Source organism: Mastigoproctus giganteus, chromosome 13, assembly GCF_048544385.1.
Source record: "Mastigoproctus giganteus isolate SK-2022 chromosome 13, ASM4854438v1, whole genome shotgun sequence".
Lineage (NCBI taxonomy): Eukaryota > Metazoa > Arthropoda > Arachnida > Uropygi > Thelyphonidae > Mastigoproctus > Mastigoproctus giganteus.
The window spans coordinates 83124232-83145309 of NC_143587.1; the positions used below are offsets into that span (position 1 = coordinate 83124232).

General features: G+C 39.5%; 1 protein-coding gene across 1 annotated transcript in view; it reads left to right on the forward strand.

Annotated features, from left to right (window-relative positions):
* LOC150076225 (copine-8-like) overlaps positions 1-21078 on the forward strand; it is a 324722-nt gene that overhangs the window by 185941 nt on the left and 117703 nt on the right. The window contains exon 10 of the mRNA XM_090387972.1: positions 440-586. Coding sequence (XP_090244098.1) covers positions 440-586 — 147 coding nt within the window. The remainder of the gene's footprint in view (positions 1-439; positions 587-21078) is intronic.

Consider the following 21078-nt stretch of genomic DNA (forward strand, 5'->3'; position numbering starts at 1 on the left):
TGGTTTCTTTCCCCTTTCATGGTGTCAGTGTCGTACTTACTTTAAGTATGGGTGCTGTCAATGCTTTTATAAATACTTAAACAAGAAACATGTTCATAAGAAGTCAGCTAAAGTAGTTTTCGGAAGTAATTCTCACCACTCTGATATTAAAGTTGTAATGAAACAAATCACAGTTAACAGTAAAACAAGCTGTACTATTTTAATTAAGACAGAATGATTTGTATCGGAATACATAACTAAAACTTATTCCCAATCCATTTTATCATTTATTTTAAGTTTTTAATATTTATTCTTTCAGAATTTTTATTAAATATTTCTGAAACCGTAGTTTCTTATAGATTAGTTAAACTTTTCTATTTAATTCATGCAGAAAATAATTTTATTCTTATCTGAAGTCCTATTTTAAAATGTCAAGAGTAAGTTTGGCTTGTTTTTTAAGCTACTCAGTAGTGCATAAAACTGAAGCAGCAGTGAAGACTCAGAATCCTTCTTGGAAACCATTTACTGTTTCTGTTCGAGTTCTTTGCAATGGAGATTTTGATAGGACATTGAGAATTGAATGTTATGATTGGCACAGAAGTAGAAGGTAATATTTTAAAAATACTTATGAATATTTAAAAAAAAAAGTTTTGAGATTCTGTCAGTATCCATTTTATTATGTTTATACAGGCTGGCCTCGATTAACGTGATTAATTCGTCTCACAAGTGCATCGTGCAAAACGGAAACGCGTTAATCGAATATAATAATCAATAGGAAAAATTATAATTGGTCCTTGACCTTCTGGAATGTCCATAAAGAATTTTAAAAATACCTTTTAAATAACTTTTTACTGTATACAATGTAAAAGATAATGAAAATAATTATGAAATTAAATGCTTATTGCATAAAACAGCGGTTCCCAAACTGTGTGCCTTGGAATATTTTAAATTTTCGAGGGAAACACAGTGATACTCAACATCTGTCGGACACCGCGCGAACTACTAGCTCGAGGTAGTTCACAGTTTCAACATTTCTTATTAAGTTGTTTGGACCTAACTATTAAACAGAACTGTTAGTTATTTCTTTTGGTCTAGGTGCACCTTGAAAAAATTACTGAGACACTAAGGGCTCCGTGAACCGAGAAAGTTTGGGAACCTCTGACATAAAATTCACAATGAAGAGATGACTGTTGCAGAAATATTTGAAGTGCTGACTTTCTCTTTTCATCAATTAATTTCCGATAGCCGACAACAATCTTCTCTGGGCCCTGGCGAAATAAATATTGCAGAGAACCTCAAACCTTTTGTTTGAGGTTCTCTGCGATACGAAAGATTTCATCTAATTCTTTTACTGTTATCTCCTTCGCGGTAACATTTTCATCTGGCTCATTTAAAAATTTGAATTTTTATGCAAGTGTGCATTGACTTTATTAGCAGGAGACAAACAAGTAACACGTCTTCTTCTGATGGTTGATGGAACACACCGAGGCGGGCAGCAGGAAAATGTTTGTTAATTGACTGTACGACTCACGGTAAGCTTAACACGCGATTCAAATCTTTTTCAACTATCGCATAAAAAAAAAAAAAAAAAGATCACGTTAACTGGAAATTTGCATTGTGTAAAGTGAAAAGTGGTATAATTTTTCAAATAGCGTTAACTGAAAATCGTGTTATGCGAGGCCTGGCTGTATATAAAGTATACCACACTTCTTAAACCTTACTTTCTTAGAAGTGATTATAAAGATGTGAAAGAGAAAGAAAAATCGCATTCATTCATAGACTCCACAGAAGGTGAAGTAGTCCTCCAAAGAAAGAAAACTGGCTTTGTGAAAACAGTAAAGTGTGACCAATGCCTATACAGGTGGTTTCTACAGACATATAGTGAAGGAGTACCGATAAATGGAGTAATTTTGAAAGTACAGACACTTAAATTTCATAAGCTGCTTGGTGGAGATCATATGTATAAAGCTTCTGAAGGGTAGCTTTGGTGATGGATGACTCATTGTGGGCTATCCCAGGTGATTGTGGTCTTGTTGGTGATTCTGCATTTGCCGACATTAGCAGCAGAAGTGTTTCTTAAATTTCTGCATAATGTGATTCAAGATGCGGAATTCACAGATGAACAGTTTTTTGAACTGTGATGAAACAGCACTGTGTACTATAAACTTCTCCTTGACAAGTAACTGGATGTTAAAAAGGCACCGAAAAAAGTGGGCATGAACTAACAAAGAGAATTACTGCATTACTGTGCATAAAGAGGAGTGGATATTAGCATTAGCATTAGTAGAGGCATTTGATGCAAGAAAGCAAGCTTATGCAGCATCAGCCAAAAAAAAAAAAAAAAAAAAAAAAAAAAAAAGTAACATAAATAAATAAAAATAACCACTTCCACTTCACCCCTCTGTTCGTTCGAAATACCTGTCCAGCTGAGCCTTAAACTTATTTAGGCTATCAACTTCCACGACAAGGGATGGAAGTCTGTTCCACCCACCAACCACCCGCTGGCTAAAGGCAAATTTCCACACATCTATCCTACATCTGTCTTTCCTCAATTTGAATTTATGCCCTCTCAGGTGATTTTTCTGAGCTAGAGGAAGAATCCCATCAGCATTGAGCATGCTCAAACCATTCAAGGCTTTGTACACCTCTATCAGATCACCCCGCTGGTGCCTAGTTTCCAGACACTGTAATTTGCAAAACTTAAGCCTTTCTTCGTAAGAGAACCCCTTTGTCCCATTCACCAATCTAGTTGCCCTTCTCTGTACTCGTTCCAGCAGCTCTACATCCTTCCTGAAATGAGGCCTCCAGGCCTGTATACAGTACTCTAGGTGTGGCCTGACCATTGCCTTATACAAGGGAATAATCACCTCCTTATCCCTGCTAGAAAAATTCCTATATATCATTGACAATACACCATGAGCTACTCTTGCAGCTCGTCTGCACTGCTCAGAGAACTTCATATCTGCCTGCACCACCACCCCCAGGTCCCTTTCATTCTCTACCACTGTCAGTGTAGTACCACAGAGTTGATACGTTGCTCTGGGGTTGCTGTTTCCCATATGTAGTACTTTACATTTGTCAATGTTAAACTTCATTTGCCACCTCGAAGCCCATCTGCTCAACCTTTCCAAATCCTGTTGCAGCAGCATAGTGTCAGTAGTGTCCTTGACAACCCTGCCAACCTTCGTATCGTCTGCAAACTTGGACATTAAGCCTGATATACCATCATCAATATCATTTATAAATACAGAAAACAATAAAGGCCCCAATACTGAACCCTGAGGGACTCCACTAATAACATTAGTCCACGATGAGCAGTGTCCATTGATTACCACTCTCTGTCTTCTCCCCCTCAACCACCCCTTTATCCATAGCAGCAACTTGCCTCCAATGCCACACTGCTCCAATTTGTGCAGCAGTCTTCCATGTGCAACAGTATCAAAAGCCTTTCTAAGATCCAAATATATAATATCAAAGTTATTCCCTGCATCCAGTTCTTTTGTGACTGCATCATAGTATCCAATCAAATTGGTCAGGCAAGACTTCCCCTTAACAAAACCATGCTGTGTCCTAGCTATAACTGAAGTCTTGTCTAGATGATCCTGCAGTGCTTCTTTCACCAGTGCCTCCATTAATTTTCCGGGAACAGAAGTAAAATCACAAGCTAAAGCTAATTTGCATTAGTAAAAGTTGAAGTCCTCACTTTTTTAAGCACATCAGCATGAAATTTCTACCTGTGATTTATAAAAATTGCTGCAATGCTATGATAATGAGCAATTTTTTTTTGATTCATGGTTTGAAAGTGAGTTTGTACCATCAGTCAGATGCCACTTGCTTTCCAGATAACTTGAAGAAAAGGCTCTGTTACTGTTGTATCACTGCCCAGCTCATCCTTCAGCTGATGTCCTGAAATCAAAAGATGGCAAGATCAGAGTCACAGAACACAATTGCACTAATTCAGCTCATGGATCAGTGCATTATTCTATAAAGCCTACTATTGTGGTGAGCTACTTGCTGGTGTCGTGAACTCAGAAATTCAAGTTATAGAATTTCTGAAAACATTAACACTGAAAGATGTTGCATACAATACTGGATTAGCTTAGGAGAAAGTAAGCTCAGCAGCAATTTAAAACTGTGGGGACAAGATTATTAATAATAACCTTGGATTAGCAGCATTTTCAGAACAAGGAGCAAAGGCTCTTGTAATGTACTTAGTTGCATACTTGAAGCAAATGATCTGATTGCTTGAATTCAGGTGGATGTGGATGCTCCAGTTGCACATTGCCCGAGCAAAGAAGAAATTTCAGCTCCTGTAAACCAAGGGAGGACAGTGATATAGGGAGCAACTCAGAGGATAATATGGATGACTTGTGTAAAGACAAAGCACCAGAAATTAAAGTGCTTGAAAACATTAACGAGGGGATGGCATGGTTAGAGTGATAGTGAACTTTATTTATTGCACCTGACCACTATTAAGAATGACGTACTGAAAAAATGCTGTCATCAGTTCTGGCAAACTAAATTACACTATACTATTTCAGAACGGATATGTAAAATGCAAGTCCATAACGGCATTGTGTATTTGTAGAATGTAAAAGTAATGATATTACCTTTTAATACTTTGACTTTTAGTCTGTATACTCATAAAATAATAAATAAAGTATTTCCTATAATAAAGTATTTATTTACTAAAGTAAAAAGTATTTATTAAAAAAACTGGGGAAGAAATGGTAAAAAAAATTTTTTGTAATGTGCTTCACTTATAATGCAGGTATTAAAGTTGTCACCTGACACTTGCATTATATCAAGGTTGCACTGTATTTCATCTGCCAGCAGTAACATGGGACCAAAATGGAACCCAGTACATTTTACCATTTTCAGTGCTTTTACTGTCCTGTTTTTTTCCTATATTTCTTATGTTTGTTGTGTACAACATCAAATTTTTATCCTAATTAGTACAGCATGATGTTAATTTAGATAAACTAAGTAAAGTATACATCTCATTTTAGATGATTATTTTTTTGTTCATTTGCCATCTGCTACATTCTGTTTTCCCATATCCGGATGTATGCCCTATTTTTCTGCAACAGTTTTTTCCTACAGTGAAATTCTTTTAGCATAGCTATCAGCTCTCTGGATTTGTGATAGACTCCATCTTTTTTTAATCGATTTGACCCTTCTTCCTCTCACCGTCATGATACAATTGGTGAAAAATTATTTTTCTGTCTTTATGGAAACACTCAGTTTTTCTTCATCTTTTTTCCTTTCAATGAAAAAATTAAAATAAAACTGGATGATTTTTAAAAAAAAAATTTTTGCTTATTTTTGTTAATGAATTGGCCGTGCTGTGATATCCTACATTGCAAAATAGAAATGTGTTGTTCATTGTAATATATGATAATTCATCTGACTTGAGCGGTGCAGAGCTAATTAACGAAGTCTTTTAGTAAGATGCCAAATAAATGTCATAATTTCAGATATATATGCAAGATTTTCCATGTCTTTTAAAATCTGCAAAAGATAACATGATGTAATCAGACCTTTCAAACAAAAGATTAGCAACAACGTACAGTGCATATCTTTCTATGCACTGCACTGTGCTGTACGTTGTTTTTCAAATTCAAAACTGCATGTTGCATTTCATGGTGATGTTGTATGTGCCAAATGTTTATTTGCATCTTTTGTCATAGAAATAATCTCTGAATTATGCTGATCGTAAAGGCTTGTTGTTCAGAAATGCAAAAATAGTGAAATAGCAAAAAAAAAGGCCCTGTCATTGAAGAAAACAACAGTCACTGTTGTTTTTGTTAGTGAAATTTCACAAATAGGGAAGAAGAGATAGTGACAACTTTACAAAATGGACCATTTTCGAGTACTTCTTGTTATCTTTAAAGATAAAAAAATAGATGAGCAATAGATGTTCACCAGTTCTATCAGTTTCATTGTGAGAACCTATGAGATTCTATTACACTGGTCAATGCCAAAAATGTTTCTGGCTTGAAAATAGTCAGTTCTTAATTTCAGCATGAGAAAAACTAATATAACATTTAAAACTCTTAGTTAGCTCTCAGTTCCATGATATAGTCCCTCTTATGATTTAGGAGAATATTGGTGAATACTAGAGAATTTTGGAGTCTAGAGAATAGATAGGTTGGTAACACTGAAATAGGAACCAATATGCCATGGTTTTTTTTTTTTTTTTTGTATTGCTGTGTATTTGTATTTTTTTTTTTATTATTATTTTTTTTCAGGTTTATGGACAAAAATTACGTAAAAAGCAAGGATGCCACGTAAATGTGTTAACAGTAGTGACAAGTTTTGTTATGTGTGTGGTCATGTGACACTTTCCACTCAAAAATGCCAGTTGAGTGGAAAGTGTCACATGACCACACACACTTGTGAAGACAGCTTACTACTGTTATTTTGGCTGTAAGGTAGGGGATGAAGACAAACCCTGGGCACCTCATATTTGCTGCAACATGTGCTATAAATCTCCATGAATGGTTGACTAACAAAGGATGTTCAATGCCGTTTGCCATCCCAGTGGTTTGGAGGGAGCCTTCAAATCATGTAAATGACTGTTATTTCTTCATGGTGCCTCCTCTTCAGCATGGCATGTCAAAAAAAAAGAAAGTGGACTGCGGAATACCCCAACATCCTGTCAGCTATCCGACCAAGGCGCTTCTGTAGCCAGGTGGGAAGGAGCAGCAGTGCATAGCACACGCTTCTTGATTAGACCGGGGTTTGAGCACCAGTCACCACCAAATACGGAGGATGTGGAAAGGTCAGGGAATGACCACTGCATATCCCGGAACAATATGGCCTTAGTTGCTAATGCTCCTAAAAACCAAAAAAACAAAAAAAAAAAAAAAAAAAAAAAACAACTATCCGACCAGTGGCACATAGGGATGGTCTGCCTGTACCTCACCCTCCAGAAGAGTACACTTTGGAGTCTGATGAAGATGGGGACAGTGTGAGGAATGATGGTCAACCTGGGCCTTCAACATCACAGGATCCTGATTTTGTGCCATAACCCGAGTCGCCGAGTGAGTCACACAGAATCACTCAAGGTGAACTAAGTGATCTGATTCAAGACTCAGATCTATCGAAAGATAAAGCAGAGCTGGAATCAAGGCTCCAACAGTGGAATCTTCTACAACCAAATGTCAAGGTGTCAATGTACAGAATGTGAAAGCATTCTGTCAGTATACAGAATGCTTTCACTCACTTATTTCACTCACATACAGAATGCTTTCACTCACATATTTTAAAAGTGAAAACAACCTTGTTGCCTGCTGTGATGTCAAAGGTTTTATGACAGCTTTGAATGTGGAGCACAACCCACAGGACAAGAGGCTATTCATAGACTCATCAAAGCTAAGTTTAAAAGCTGTTTTGCTCCACAGTGGCAATGCTTTTCCTTCAATTCCTCTAGGCCAGGCTGTCCACATGAGGATGCTTTTGATTCTGTGTGGTGGGAGAGCGTGTTGAGATCCTTAAGAATGTCTGGATGTGACAAATATATATATGGAGTTATACGTTCTTATTTTAGTGACCGGATGGTGAAGGTTTGTGTGAAGCATTTGATGTTTCACAAATATATTAATCGAGGATGTCCACAGGGATCGGTATTGGGTCCGATGTTTTGGAATGCTGTTCTGGATCAGTGGTTGAACAGATCTTACGCTTCACGTAGTCTGCAGGTGGCGTATGCGGATGACTTAGTTGTGGGAGTTTCTGGAGAATCCAGAACGATACTGGAGCAAAAAATACAGAATATTTTGGATGATTTGTCTGCGTGGGCCTCCTTGAACAAACTGAAAATTCCAAGAAAACCAACTTCATGGTGTTTAAAAATCACTTTGTTTACAACCGTCCGCCCAGAATACTGTTGAACGGAAAACAAATTCCTCTAGTGTCATGTATCAAATATTAGGAGTGATTTTGGATGATAGGATGGGTTTTCATTTGCATGTGCCACACCTAAATGGAAAAATTAAGAAATTCACTTCCTCAGTGATACAGATTTCTAAGAAAGAATGGGGACTTAATAAAAGAACTATGACATTGTACTACAAGACCATTTTTCTACCAATTGTAGCTTATGCAGCTGGAGTGTGGATGGGAGCCGTGGTCAAAGTCTGAATTGGAAACAAGCTTATGTCGTTGCAGTGATCAGTGTTATTGGCTTTGTTACATGCTCCCAGGACTGTGTCAACAGCGGCGTTGCAGGTGATTGCGGGATCTATTCCTGTGGACTTATACATAATGTATCGGGGAATGCCCTATGCGATGAAAAAGGGAATTCCAACTGAATATTTGGGCATTTCCATCGACCTTACAAATAGTATTAAAGAATAAAAATATAGAACTTAGAATTCTTTAGTGGAAATATGGAGAAATCGGTGGAGCTCTTCTGAGGTTGGAGAGGTAACGAGAAAGATAATTCCATTAGAAGACTTTGCAATGTCAAAAACAGTGTCGTCATGGTTTTATCCTTCGATGTTTAACAATTATATATTGACAGGACATGGGTCCTTTTGTGAAAAACTACATTCTAGAGGACTGGAGCCTGACCCGTGGTGCTCCTGCGGCAAAGCGGAGTCTTGGTCACATGTATTGTTTCTTTGCCCTTTCTACGGATCTGAGCGAAATCGACTTTTTGATGAACTTTCTAATATTACTGAGGATAATGTGCAGATTCTTCTGAACGATGCATCCAGTTTTCAGGCCTTGCAGAGGTTTGCAGCTGCTGTAATTGCCAGACGGACGATCTTGAGAAATTTATCAGAAGTGGAATTGGCAGCATATATGAATAATGCATAAATGCATAATTGGCAGCATATATGAATAATTTTTTTTTTTTTCCCTTGGCTCTTGGGTTTGGGTGGCCTAAGACCAGGAAAGCTGGCACCCAGGAGTTTTGCACTCCCTCTCTTGGGTGCAGGTTTGTGCTTAGTCCTTACAGCTTATATTAGGCGAAGCAGGTCCAGCTCCACATGCCAAGGACGGGCATCAGTTAGCAGCTGTAGATGTCAGCTGCTTCCTGATGGCAAAGTGACCTGACATAAACAACACACTACACACATAAACATTTCTATAATACATTTTAATCTTTTCTATACAAAATTTCAATTATTATTTTTCGACATTTTGTTTAAAATTAGTAACCATCCCAAAATTTTTCTTGTTTTGGATTTTCAATTTCTTAGCTAAATATCAGGCCCATTTACAGTTTTTCTGTTACTTGAATGATTTAGGTGGAGATGGGCATATGCCTGGGAACCACCCCGACACAGTACACACACACACACACACACACACACACACACACACACACACACACACACACGGAGATATATGAGAAAATTAAATTAATTCTGAAAGCAATGAAGCACAAAGACCGCCAATGGCAGATCTGTGGAGAGAAGGTGATTGCAATACTGCTGGGCTTGCAGTTGGGATACACGAAGTACTGCTGTTTTCTGTGTGACTGGGATAGTCAAGCTAGGTCCTCAGACTACAAGAGAAAAGTCTGGCTTATAATGGAAAATCTGCATTCTGGGGAAAAAATGTCCAGCACAATTATCTGGTTAATCGAAGCCAAATTCTTCTGCCTCCTTTACACATCAAACTGGGACTTATGAAGAACTTTGTTAAGGGGAAGAACCAGGATGGAGAAGCTTTCAAGTATCTGAGAGCACAATTTCCACTGTTGAGTGATGAAATTGAGTGATGAATTTCCACTGTTAAGGAAGAAATCTTCCTTGGTCCTCAAATTTGTGAACTTTTAAAGGATGAAAACTTTGAGCGAGTCCTCCAGGGTAATGAGAATGCAGCTGGCAAGCCTTTTAAAAGTGTTGTGCATGATTTCCTGGGAAACCGAAGAGCTGGGAACTATGTTGAGACTGTGAACAACCTTTTAGAAAAGTATCATCAATTAGGCTGCAACATGTCACTGAAAATCTACTTTCTCTACTCTCATCTGGACTTCTTCCCTGACAACTGTGGTGCAGTGAGTGACGAGCACGGTGAGTGATTCCACCAAGACATTTCAGCAATGGAAAGAAGATATCAGGGTAGGTGACACTGCTCTGGTCTGAGGAAATGAAGCAACAACTCAGCATTATTATGGGCCTATATGAGAGTTTGAAGGACAGGGTGGATGCCCTCGAAGGATCTAAATTGAGGGGCCCATCAAGCTCTCAGCTGCTCACATCAACGCTAGAGCTTGCACTTGATCATCTTGCAACACAACGGCAACTCCCAAGGCAGAATGCACTGGTCCCACAGGAACTAGTAGTTGTTGGTGACTCTATTGTCAGGAAAACAGGGAACATACTAAGTAAAAAGGATAAGTGGAACAGGACCAGGGTATGTCTGCCAGGGGCAAAGGAAGGTTGATGATGTTGTAGAGTGGATATCATCTTTTAAGGGCACAAAAGGTGATATTGTTGTACACATTGGCACTAATGATATTAAGAATAGGAGACTGGCAGAATTACTTAACAAGTACAGATAACTGTTGAAAAAAAAGCCGTGAATTTGGGTTGAATTTGAAAGTGTTTGCAATTCTGTCCATACACGATAGGAGGGAGTATATGATGAGAGCCTTGTCGATCAATTCGGCCCTGGAAAGGTTGTTCAAGGCTCAAGGGGTAGAATTTTTTTCAGCTTGTTCTGTACTTGTTAACAGGGGAGACTGCTTCTACAGGGATGGGATACATTTAAATAGAAAGGGTGCAAGAATATTTGCTGTTGTTATCGAGGCAGTGTTAGGTGTGTTGGAAAACTGATAGCTTGGGGGATACACAGACTTATTGTTTGTTTGGTATTTGATTTTTAGGAGCATTAGCAACTAAGGCCATATTGCTCCGGGAAATGCGGTGGTCATTCCCTGACCTTTCCGCATCCTCCATATTTGGTGGTGACGGGCTCAAACTCCAGTCTAATCAAGAAGCGTGTGCTACGCACTGCTGCTCCTTCCCACCTGGCTATGGAGGTGCCCACACAGACTTATGGATTAACAATAGTTGCAGGCAGAGGTGAAAGTGATTCTTGCTTTGCTTCTATCGGAATGAGTAGTAGCCTGAAAAACAAGATGGAGGGTATTTCAGAGACTGCTGGGAGTCATTGCGGTACAAGTAAACACATGGGTTGTGTTAGGGTAGCTAAGAATAGGAACAGGTGCATGTATACTTGCATGTACACCGATGCTAGGAGTTTGGTAAATAAATTTGATGAGCTTGAAGTACTAGTTAAGACATCAAAGGCAGATATTGTTGGGATATCAGAGACGTGGTGTCACAAAGACATAAGCAATGCAGAACTGGAATTTGGGGAGTACAATGTATACAGGAAGGATAGACAGGATAGGAAGGGAGAAGGAGTTATGCTATTAGTTAAGAAACACATAAAATCCAAGGAAGTGAAGCCAGTCGACATCGCTGGACAGTGCAGTGTCGAGTCAGTTTGGTGTGACATAAGCATTGGGAGATCAAAAGTTTGAAGTCTTACCTAACCAACAGAAAAGTACGAGTTACAAACAAATATCAGACAGTTACCAGGTTCATACACCTTGGCTGTCTGCAGGGCTCTGTGCTTGGCCCTTTCCTCTGGTCTATTGTCTTGGACGAGTTCCTGGGCTTGGACCTTGGGGGGACTGAGCCCTTGGCCTTTACGGACGACCTTGTCCTGCTGGTGCGTGCAGACACTAGGTCCTTGGAAATTATTGCAAATGCAGCACTTGTGAAGCTCCAGAACTGGGCAGCCTTGCACAACCTTACCATCTCGGCAGAAAAAACAAAATCCATTCTCCTCAAAGGCAGACTAACAATTAGAAGGCCACCTACGATGAAATTAAACTTCACTCCCAATCAACTGTACACAGAGGTTAAATACTTAGGTATTTAGATTGACTCAGGTCTTACTTTCCATAACCACCTGAAATATCTAGCCACCTAAATCCGGAAGTATGCCGCCATGATCAGGAGGGTGAGCAGAGCGGACTGGGGCCTGAAGCACAGAGCTCTGACCCTCATATACAAAGCAGTATATGTCCCGATAGTTTGCTATGGTACCTCCACCTGGTACAGACAAGCTACACTAGCAAAAAACAAACAGAAGCTGGATACAATTCAAAGGTTCATGCTGCTATCAATTAGTAGGGCGTTCTGCACTGTTAGCACCCTTGCCTTGCAAGTTCTAACAGGTTGTCAGCCACTCTACCTAGAAGTAGTCAGGCGAGGCCTATATTACCACCTCAGAAAAGGAACACCAGCTGAAATAGTAAATCTCCAGCTGGATCTTGCAAATGGCCTCAAGATAGATCTGTTGCCATATCACCTACAAGTGATATGGCAACAGAGCTGGGAAACCACGAGGCGATTCCTCCCAACTATAAACCTTACTCACCCAGAGCCCCTCCTGGTCTGAAAATGACGTTTATTATCACTGGACATGGTCCCTTCCATCAGAAACTTACAGCTATGGGGATTGAAAGAGACCCACGGTGCCATTGTGGAGAAGAAGAGTCCTGGGGCCATCTGTGTATGAGTGCCCTGCCTATGACAACAGTAGAATCAAATTTGTTACTTCAATGCAAAGGAATGCATGTCATCAAGGGTCCTCGCTGCTTCTTGATGAAAACACGTACAGGGCACTAACTGTGTATGCGCAGGAAATCTAAGGCAAGCCAAGATTTCTGAAATGAGAACAACATTGGATCATGTTGCCCAAGGCCTGAATCAGACTGGCATGGGTTAGCTCCTTCTCTGCTAAGGACACTGCCCTGACAACTTGCTAATCCTTTAAGGGTAGGAACACCACTGGCACCATTCTGGTGCGGGACTGCCGGCACTCATAGAGTGCGGGATACTGCTGCAAACCCCTTATAGGGTAGGATCAGCCAGCACCGTTCTGGTGCAGGATTGCTGGCACTCTAGAGAACTCCTGAGTGCAGGATGCAGAGTCCACTGGCCTCTGGTGATCACAGGGGCACCTGTCCCCTGCTACTTTAACTTCCCCCTCCCAGAATCCTATTTTCACCTCGCAAAAGAGCGGACCGCTCCTCAACTTCAATCCGCCATTCTTTCCTCTATTTCTGTTCCTTCTAACCTGTGCCCCTGTTTTGTTCCCCCCCCCCCCCCAATTTTTTTTTTAACTAGGCCTCTGTCAGGAAGCTCAGGCAACCCTGGCAAAGGCCAGCCAGAGTATAATGGGCAGCCTGGCTCACCTCCCAGTGGTGGTGGCAGGCAACATGGGGTCCCACTAGGGGCTCTGTGGCCAAGCAGCCATAGACACAACAACAAAACATAACACTACTCTGACAGAAACCAGACATTACACTTTTTCTGGCTTTTACAGAGATTTTGTACTTCTTCACAAAGTACCATGGGGCATATGTGGAAAACCACAGGTGACACCTTTCACAGGCCCCGAGTGCCAAGCAATAGTGACAAGCGATTTTCTTCCTGTGATTATAGAGTGATCTCAAAAGTGATATAGTTTCTTTATTTTCCAGTGGGGCTGTTATTTTATTTACTTGAAGTGGTTTTTTCCCTTTAAAAGTCAAAAGTAAGAACCCAGAAAGGCAATCCACCTTTCTTTTCTTATTCTTTATATATATCACTAACCAAATCCACTAACTTAAACAACTGCTTGGTCACTGGTGGCACCGCTCCTGCCTCCACGTGGCGGAGCCGGTAACCTGGGGGAAAAACCAACCCTTGGGGCTAAAAGGAGCAAAGATGGAAACAAGTGAATTTCCACGTTTAGAGCCGAAGTGCTCTCAACATGAACATGACAATGACACCGACCATGACTTCTCTCTTTCAAAGAGACTTAAAAAAGACACTAGGCAGCAGGAATCTCCAGCTTTGCTCATAATACACTCTTTGTCATTCCAACCTGTGAGCAAGCTCACACCTTTCGTCATCCCGAGATGCCTAGAAAATGCTTCAGGTTCACCAAAAATGGTTAAACATCTCCAATCTGGAGATCTACTAGTAGAGACATCTTACTCAAGACATTCTGAGTTACTACTACAAACTTGCTTTTTTAAGTGGAATACTGATTCAGATTACCCCACACAACACACTGAATTCTTCCAAGGTAGTGATCTCTGAATGGGATCTATTAAACTTTTCTGAGGAAGAAATTGTCCAGGAGCTAAAAGATCAAAATGTGTCTCATGCAAAACGTATCATGATCAGAAAAGACGGCAACTTAACTCCCACGCGAAACATAATCTTGACTTTCAGTATTCCAAATCTACCGGGTTCTGTCAAAGCAGGTTACTTGAATTGCCGCATTAGGCCATATATCCCAAATCTGCTCAGCTGCTATAAATGTCAAAAGTTCGGCCATTCTCAGACAGCATGCTGTGGAGATGCTACATGTCCAAACTGCAGCTGCAAAAATCACACACAAGCAGAATGCAAAGCTCCAACACCACAGTGTCCTAATTGTAGTGGCAAACATCCAGCTTACTTCAAAGACTGTGAACTATGGAAGATAGGAAAAAAAATACAAAAATATAAAATTGAAAATAAAGTCTCTTACCAAGAAGCGAAAAACAGATCAACTTAAGTATGCCAAAACGCACTTATGCTTCTACCATTCTCAGACACAAATCAGTGGCATGTCAGACTGAAGTATCTGTCTCTCCAAAAATATTAATATCAGACTGGGCACGATCAGTACTCTTGGTCCAGTGTCCATCTAAACCAAATTCAATAGACCAAAGCAATAACACGCCACTCACAATTCCAACCCAGAGACCTCCGCATCGTCAGGCAATAGAAAATTTGCAAAGATCATATTCTGCTGAGACGAAAGTATCATGTCTAACAAGCATGGATACAGATGATACTATCAGTCAAGAAGAACTGCTTGAAATACACGTAGAAGATGATATGGACAATAGCAATGAATCAGGATGCCCCACTTTTCCCCGAAAAGAAAAACCAAAACCAGACTGTCATAAACAATCAACTTATAAAAAGCAGTCAGATACATCTTCCACGAACAAAACCAAATAATGGAACACATCATTCAATGGAATTGTAGAGGTTTTCGCAGCAACATCGATGATATCAATGAACTAATTCACTGCTTCAATCCTGTTGCCATGTGCCTACAGGAAACCAACTTGACGCCCCAAGTTTCCACTACAGTCAAAAATTACACTATCTACAGACAAGGTAGATCTGACACTAATAGTGCTCATGGAGGAGTAGCCATCCTGTTGGACTCAAGAGTTCCCTCCAGATGCATTCCATTGCAAACCTCTTTAGAAGCTGTTGCCACACACATAGAAATTGGAATCGCTGTTACATTGGTCTCAATTTATCTTCCACCTAATCGTCCATATTCTATCCAGGAAATCGAAGATCTTGTGTTGCAACTACCAGTTCCTTTCTGTCTCTACTAGGTGACTTTAATGCTCACCACCCATTATGGGGTTCTTCCAGCTTAGACAGGTGTGGAAAGCTTGTTGAAATATTGATAGATAGACAGGATTTAACATTGTTGAATACTGGCTCTCCTACCTATGTTCATTTTCCTACCAGATCAACCTCCCCGATAGACCTTTCCATTTGCTCTCCAGTGCTCTATCCAAGTATCCAGTGGGTAACTCTTAATGACCCTCACAACAGCAATCATTTCCCAATAATATGCAAAGTTTAAACTTCCTGTTCATTACCAACAGACAATCCAGTAAAATAGAAAATTCCAAAGGCTGACTGGATAAAATATAGAATGCTTGTCTCGTTCGACAACCATATCATACAGTGCTCTTCTATCAACCATATTACTGAACATATAACAAACCAAATGCAACAATGCAAAAAAAGAGAAAAACAAAGCTTGGAATCAATTCCACAAACATCCAACCACTTCCAATCTTATTAATTATAAGTGACTTAGAGCAAGAGCCCATTATATCAGATGGAAAGCAAAAAAAAGAATCTTGGATTAAATTCACTTCCTCAGTTAATAAAAATACAGACATCAGACTGATCTGAAATAAGATAAAATTGTTAAATGGCAAAATTCCTCCAACATCCACTCCGCTAATTAACTGGAATGGACAGGAACTCTCTACTCCTGCAGAAATCGCAAATGCACTAGAATCTGTATTTTCTCAGTTGTCCTCCTCAACTGCTTATGACCAATCATTTCAAAAAATTAAAGGTGTAACTGAAAAATCCAAACTGAATTTCACTGACAGATGTGCACTAACGTATAATCAACCATTTACCCTGGTTGAACTGCAGCATGCTCTTACCAACACAAAGAACAGTGCCGCTGGCCCTGATGGGATATTTTATATAATGCTCAAAAATTTAGATCCAAAGTCACACTCATCACTGCTGTTCTTCTTCAATCGAATATTCACTGAACATACATACCCAAGCTCCTGGCATCATTCCTACCTTCTGACTATCCCAAAACCTGGTAAAGACTATTCTGTTCCTCAAAACTACAGACCAATTTCACTTACCAGCTGTCTGAGCAAAATCCTCGAAAAAATGATTCACCGCCGTCTGACTTGGTATCTTGAGCAGTGGCAGATTACCCATTAAGGCAATGAGGCATGTGCCTTGGGGCCCAGGCTTTAGGGGGCCCCCAAGTCAAGACATTTTCCTATAGTGTTCTAAAATAGATTAATGTTTTCAGTAAACATCATAAAAATCTTTATTAATTTAAGCAAGAAATTCAAAAGTACAAAATTTCATTTATTTGCCACCTAACTTTTATTTATTTTTTATTATTATTTTTTGGGGGCCCCCAAATATAATTTGCCTAGGGGCCCCAACTATCCTTAATCCGCCACTGATCTTGAGAGTCCTAAAATTTAATCAATAATAATCAATTTGGATTCAGAAAAAATCGATCATCATTGGACCTTATGATTAAAGCCGAAGCAAACATCAGAAATGCATTCATCAAAAAGGAACATCTCGTTATGGTCTGTTTGGATATTGAGAAAGCTTCTGACACCACATGGCGTTTTGGCATTTTAAAGGATCTATATTCTCTTGGCCTGAGAGGAAATTTTCCATATTTCATCCAAAATTTCTTAGAACAAAGATCCTTTCAAGTTCGTTACCAGGAAACTCTCTCTAAAAACTTTGTTCAGGAAGAAGGAATCCCTCAAGGGTCCGTTCTCAGCGCCACTCTATTCGCAATTAGAATTAATCACTTAACTGAACCTATTCCGAAAACAGTGGACTCATATCTTTATGCCGATGATCTCACAATCTCCCGCAACTCTCAAAACATGAACTACATTGAGAGACAATTGCAGATATCAATAAATCAGATCCAGATTTGGATGACACAAAACGGTTACAGACTATCCAGCCAGAAATCTATTGACATTCATTTCTGTACCATACGTAAAATGCATCCTGATCCTGAACTCCAATTACATAACCATCTTATTCCAATAGCAAATAGTATTCGTCTGCTTGGCTTAATTTTTGACAGTAAGTTAAACTATCAAAAACACATTGAACATCTCCGGACAGCTTGCCAAAAAAAATGAACGTACTCAGAGCCTTATCAGCAACAACCTGGGGAGCAGACCGTTACACCTTGCTTCACTTATATAGATCCATAATTAGATCTCATCTGGATTATGGCGCACCTGTCTTCGATTCTGCTAGGGAAAGTGCCTTATCTCGTCTCAACCCTATTCAACATTCAGCTCTAAGAATAGCTCTAGGTGTGTTCAGAACATCTCCAGTGCAAAGTCTGTATGTAGAAGCCTACGAAACTCCTCTAAACATCAGAAAAAAAAATGTTATTACTGAACTACGCAACCAAGATCCAAAGCCAGTCGACCCATCCTAATTGGTCAATATTTAATGATCCGCCACTCACAACCTTTTATAGAAACAAACCACAAGCAACTAGGCCTGCAGGTATTAGGTTAATGGAACTATCAGAAAACTGGAATATACAACTCAATAAAGTTCACCAAGAACCTATGGATCATGTTCCTCCATGGTCTGTCATCATGCCGTGTTGTGACAATTATTTCCACCAATGGGGGAAACACTCTTTAACAAGTATTAACATCCAGCAGCTGCACATTGCACATTTACAATGTTATCCCGACTTTGCGAAAATAGATACTGACGGTTAAAGTCCGAGAATGGATCAGGTGCAGCAGTGGTATTCCATGACACGATCACTTCTGTGTCACTTCCGACAGAATGCAGCAGTTACACAACTGAATTATATGCCATAAAGCGTGCTCTGGAAAACATTTTCCATCTCTCAATCGAAAAGAGCATAATCTACACAGACTCGCGAGGTGCCCTATTAGCAATGCAAAAGTTTTCCCCATATACTCATCCTTTACTACAGCTAATCAGATCAGAGTTGATTCGTCTCCGAGATCATCGGCAAAATGTTGTCTTCTGCTGGATCCCAGGCCATACTGGAATACCAGGAAACCAAATTGCAGATGATGCTGCCAAGCATCCATCCAGAACATCCCCAATGAATTTTCTGGTCCCATTCAGTGATTACAGAATACATATACGAAATATATGTAAGAAACGATGGACACTACAGTGGCAAACGCAGATTCATAACAAACTCCTTGAAATTAAACCTATACCGCAATTATGGGCCTCCAATTTTCGCACAAACAGACAAGAAGAGGTTGTCCTGGCCAGAGCCCGAATAGGCCACACCCATTTGACCCATCTATTCCTGTTATCAGGTTATGACCCTCCACAGTGTTCACATTGCCACAGGCCACTCACAATAAAACACATACTCCTGGAATGCACCTTGTATAACAACTCCTGTCTAATTTCATTCACTTCTCTCTCAAACTTACAGGAATTGTCATTTAGCCATATTGTAGGTGAAAATTCAAACCTTACAGAATTTTTTTTTTCTTTCTGAAACTCCTTTGCACCAGAAAACTCCAAGCACAACAACAACAGCAGCACCTTTCACAAAACACTGTCCCCCACGTACTTTGGAGGGCTTTTTGTGAGAGAAAGATCAAGAGCTTTCTGTGTATGGTTAGGATGTCCAGTATGTTGGTTGCTAAATCAACTATTGAATGAAAAAATCTTTTATAACCAATGTTTTATTTATGACAATGATATTGCTGTTCAGACTTGGCTGTCAATGGAATCTTCCATGCATCAGAAACAGAGGATCTAAATTTTTTTTTTTTTTTTGCATGGTTGAATATTTTGACAATCAGCATTACCATGAGGAGCCAAGAATGACTTGGGTAACTTGTTATTATTCAAGCTTCCTTCAAGAATTATATTCTTCAAGGAAAAGTATTATTCTTGAAGGAAAATTAACATTCTTGAGTTCTGCGATTCAACAATATTGTTCTTTTGTTGCCTCTTATGTGAAGAACGAGGTCATCCACCAAGCTGATAAATGTTTTTCTACTGAGTGAGCAGCCAATTCATAAGTTCCAGTTGATATCTAGAGTATTAAAACTCCCATGATAACATTCTCTAATTTACTTGCCCACACCGTCTGTATACTTATTCATTATATGCACTGTACATCAAAATCGCCAACCTATAACAGACTCCAACTCTCACTTTTGTTGTGCCAGTGTTTAGATCACACACCAGACTGATTCAGTGTTGCACTGGCAACCTGTGTCTATTGTATGTACTGATTTAAAGTCTGTGTGCTTCTAGCTAAAAAAAAAAAAAAAAAAACACTCTCCCTTCCTATGTCTGTCCTTTCTATACACATTATAAGTTATCATGTGTAAATTCTGCATCTCCCCAATATTACAGTGATACTATGTTTCTGTTATACTTATAATGTTACCATTTGGAGCAAGTGAATGGATGAAATGAGAAGGGGTTTTTCTTTTTTTCTTTTTTTTTTGGCTGACGCCACACAAGCCCGCTTTGCCGCACCACATGCCCTCACTAATGCTAATGCTAATTTGTGACTTAACCAATACTACTTAAACTTGTCAAATTTATTCACTATACTTCTAGCATTTGTGTACAAGAAAGTAAACCTGTACCTCTTTGTGTTTTTAGTGGCTCTTACTACAGTCCATATAACTGCTAGTCTCATGTAGACCAGCAGGACATGTAACAATGTTTCCCCTTTCTACTTTTCAAGCAGATAAATGCAAAATTGGAAGCTGTACTGCTTGTAGCTGCTGTTAAACTACTAGTCTATATTCCCCAACCCTAAAATAAATGGTTTTGCAACCCATCTAACACTGCTTAGACAGCATCAGTAAATATTCGTACACACTATACATAAGTGTATCCCATCTGTTAAACACTGGCCACAGTGAGTAAAGTTCTATCCTTCGAGACTTAGATAGTCTTTCCAAGGTTGAAATGAATTACATGGCCCTCATCATGAACTCCTACCTATCATTTCATAGCCAAATTCCGGGCACTTTCATTCAGCTCTAATTTGTAACTTTTTTTTTTTTTCAACATCAACTTGTAGTTAGCATTAGCATCAGCATTAACACCAGCAGAGGCACACGATGCAAGAAAGCAAGCCAAAGCAGCATCAGCCAAAAAAAAAACCGCTCCCATTTCACCCCTCCGTTCGTTCCAAATACCTGTCCAGCTCAGCCTTAAATTTATTTAGGCTATCAACTTCCACAACAAAGGATGGAAGTCTATTCCACCAACCAACTACCCGGTGGCTAAAGGCAAACATCTGCACATCTATCCTACATCTGTCTTTCCTCAATTTGAATTTATGCCCTCTCAGATGATTATTCTGAGCAAGAAGAAGAATTCCATCAGCATTGAGCATGCTCAAACCATTCAAGGCTTTATACACCTCAATCAGATACCTCGCAGGTGCCTAGTCTCCAAACACTGTAATTTGGAAAATAACAGTGGTTGCTCTTACGAAGAAATTAAGCCTTTCTTCGTAAGAGCAACCCTTTGTTCCATTCACTAATCTTGTTGCCCTTCTCTGTACTCATTCCAACAGCTCTACATCCTTCTTAAAATGAGGCCTCCAGACCTGTATACAGTACTCAAGGTGTGGCCTGACCATTGCCTTATACAGGGGGATAATCACCTACTTATCCCTGCTAGAAAAATT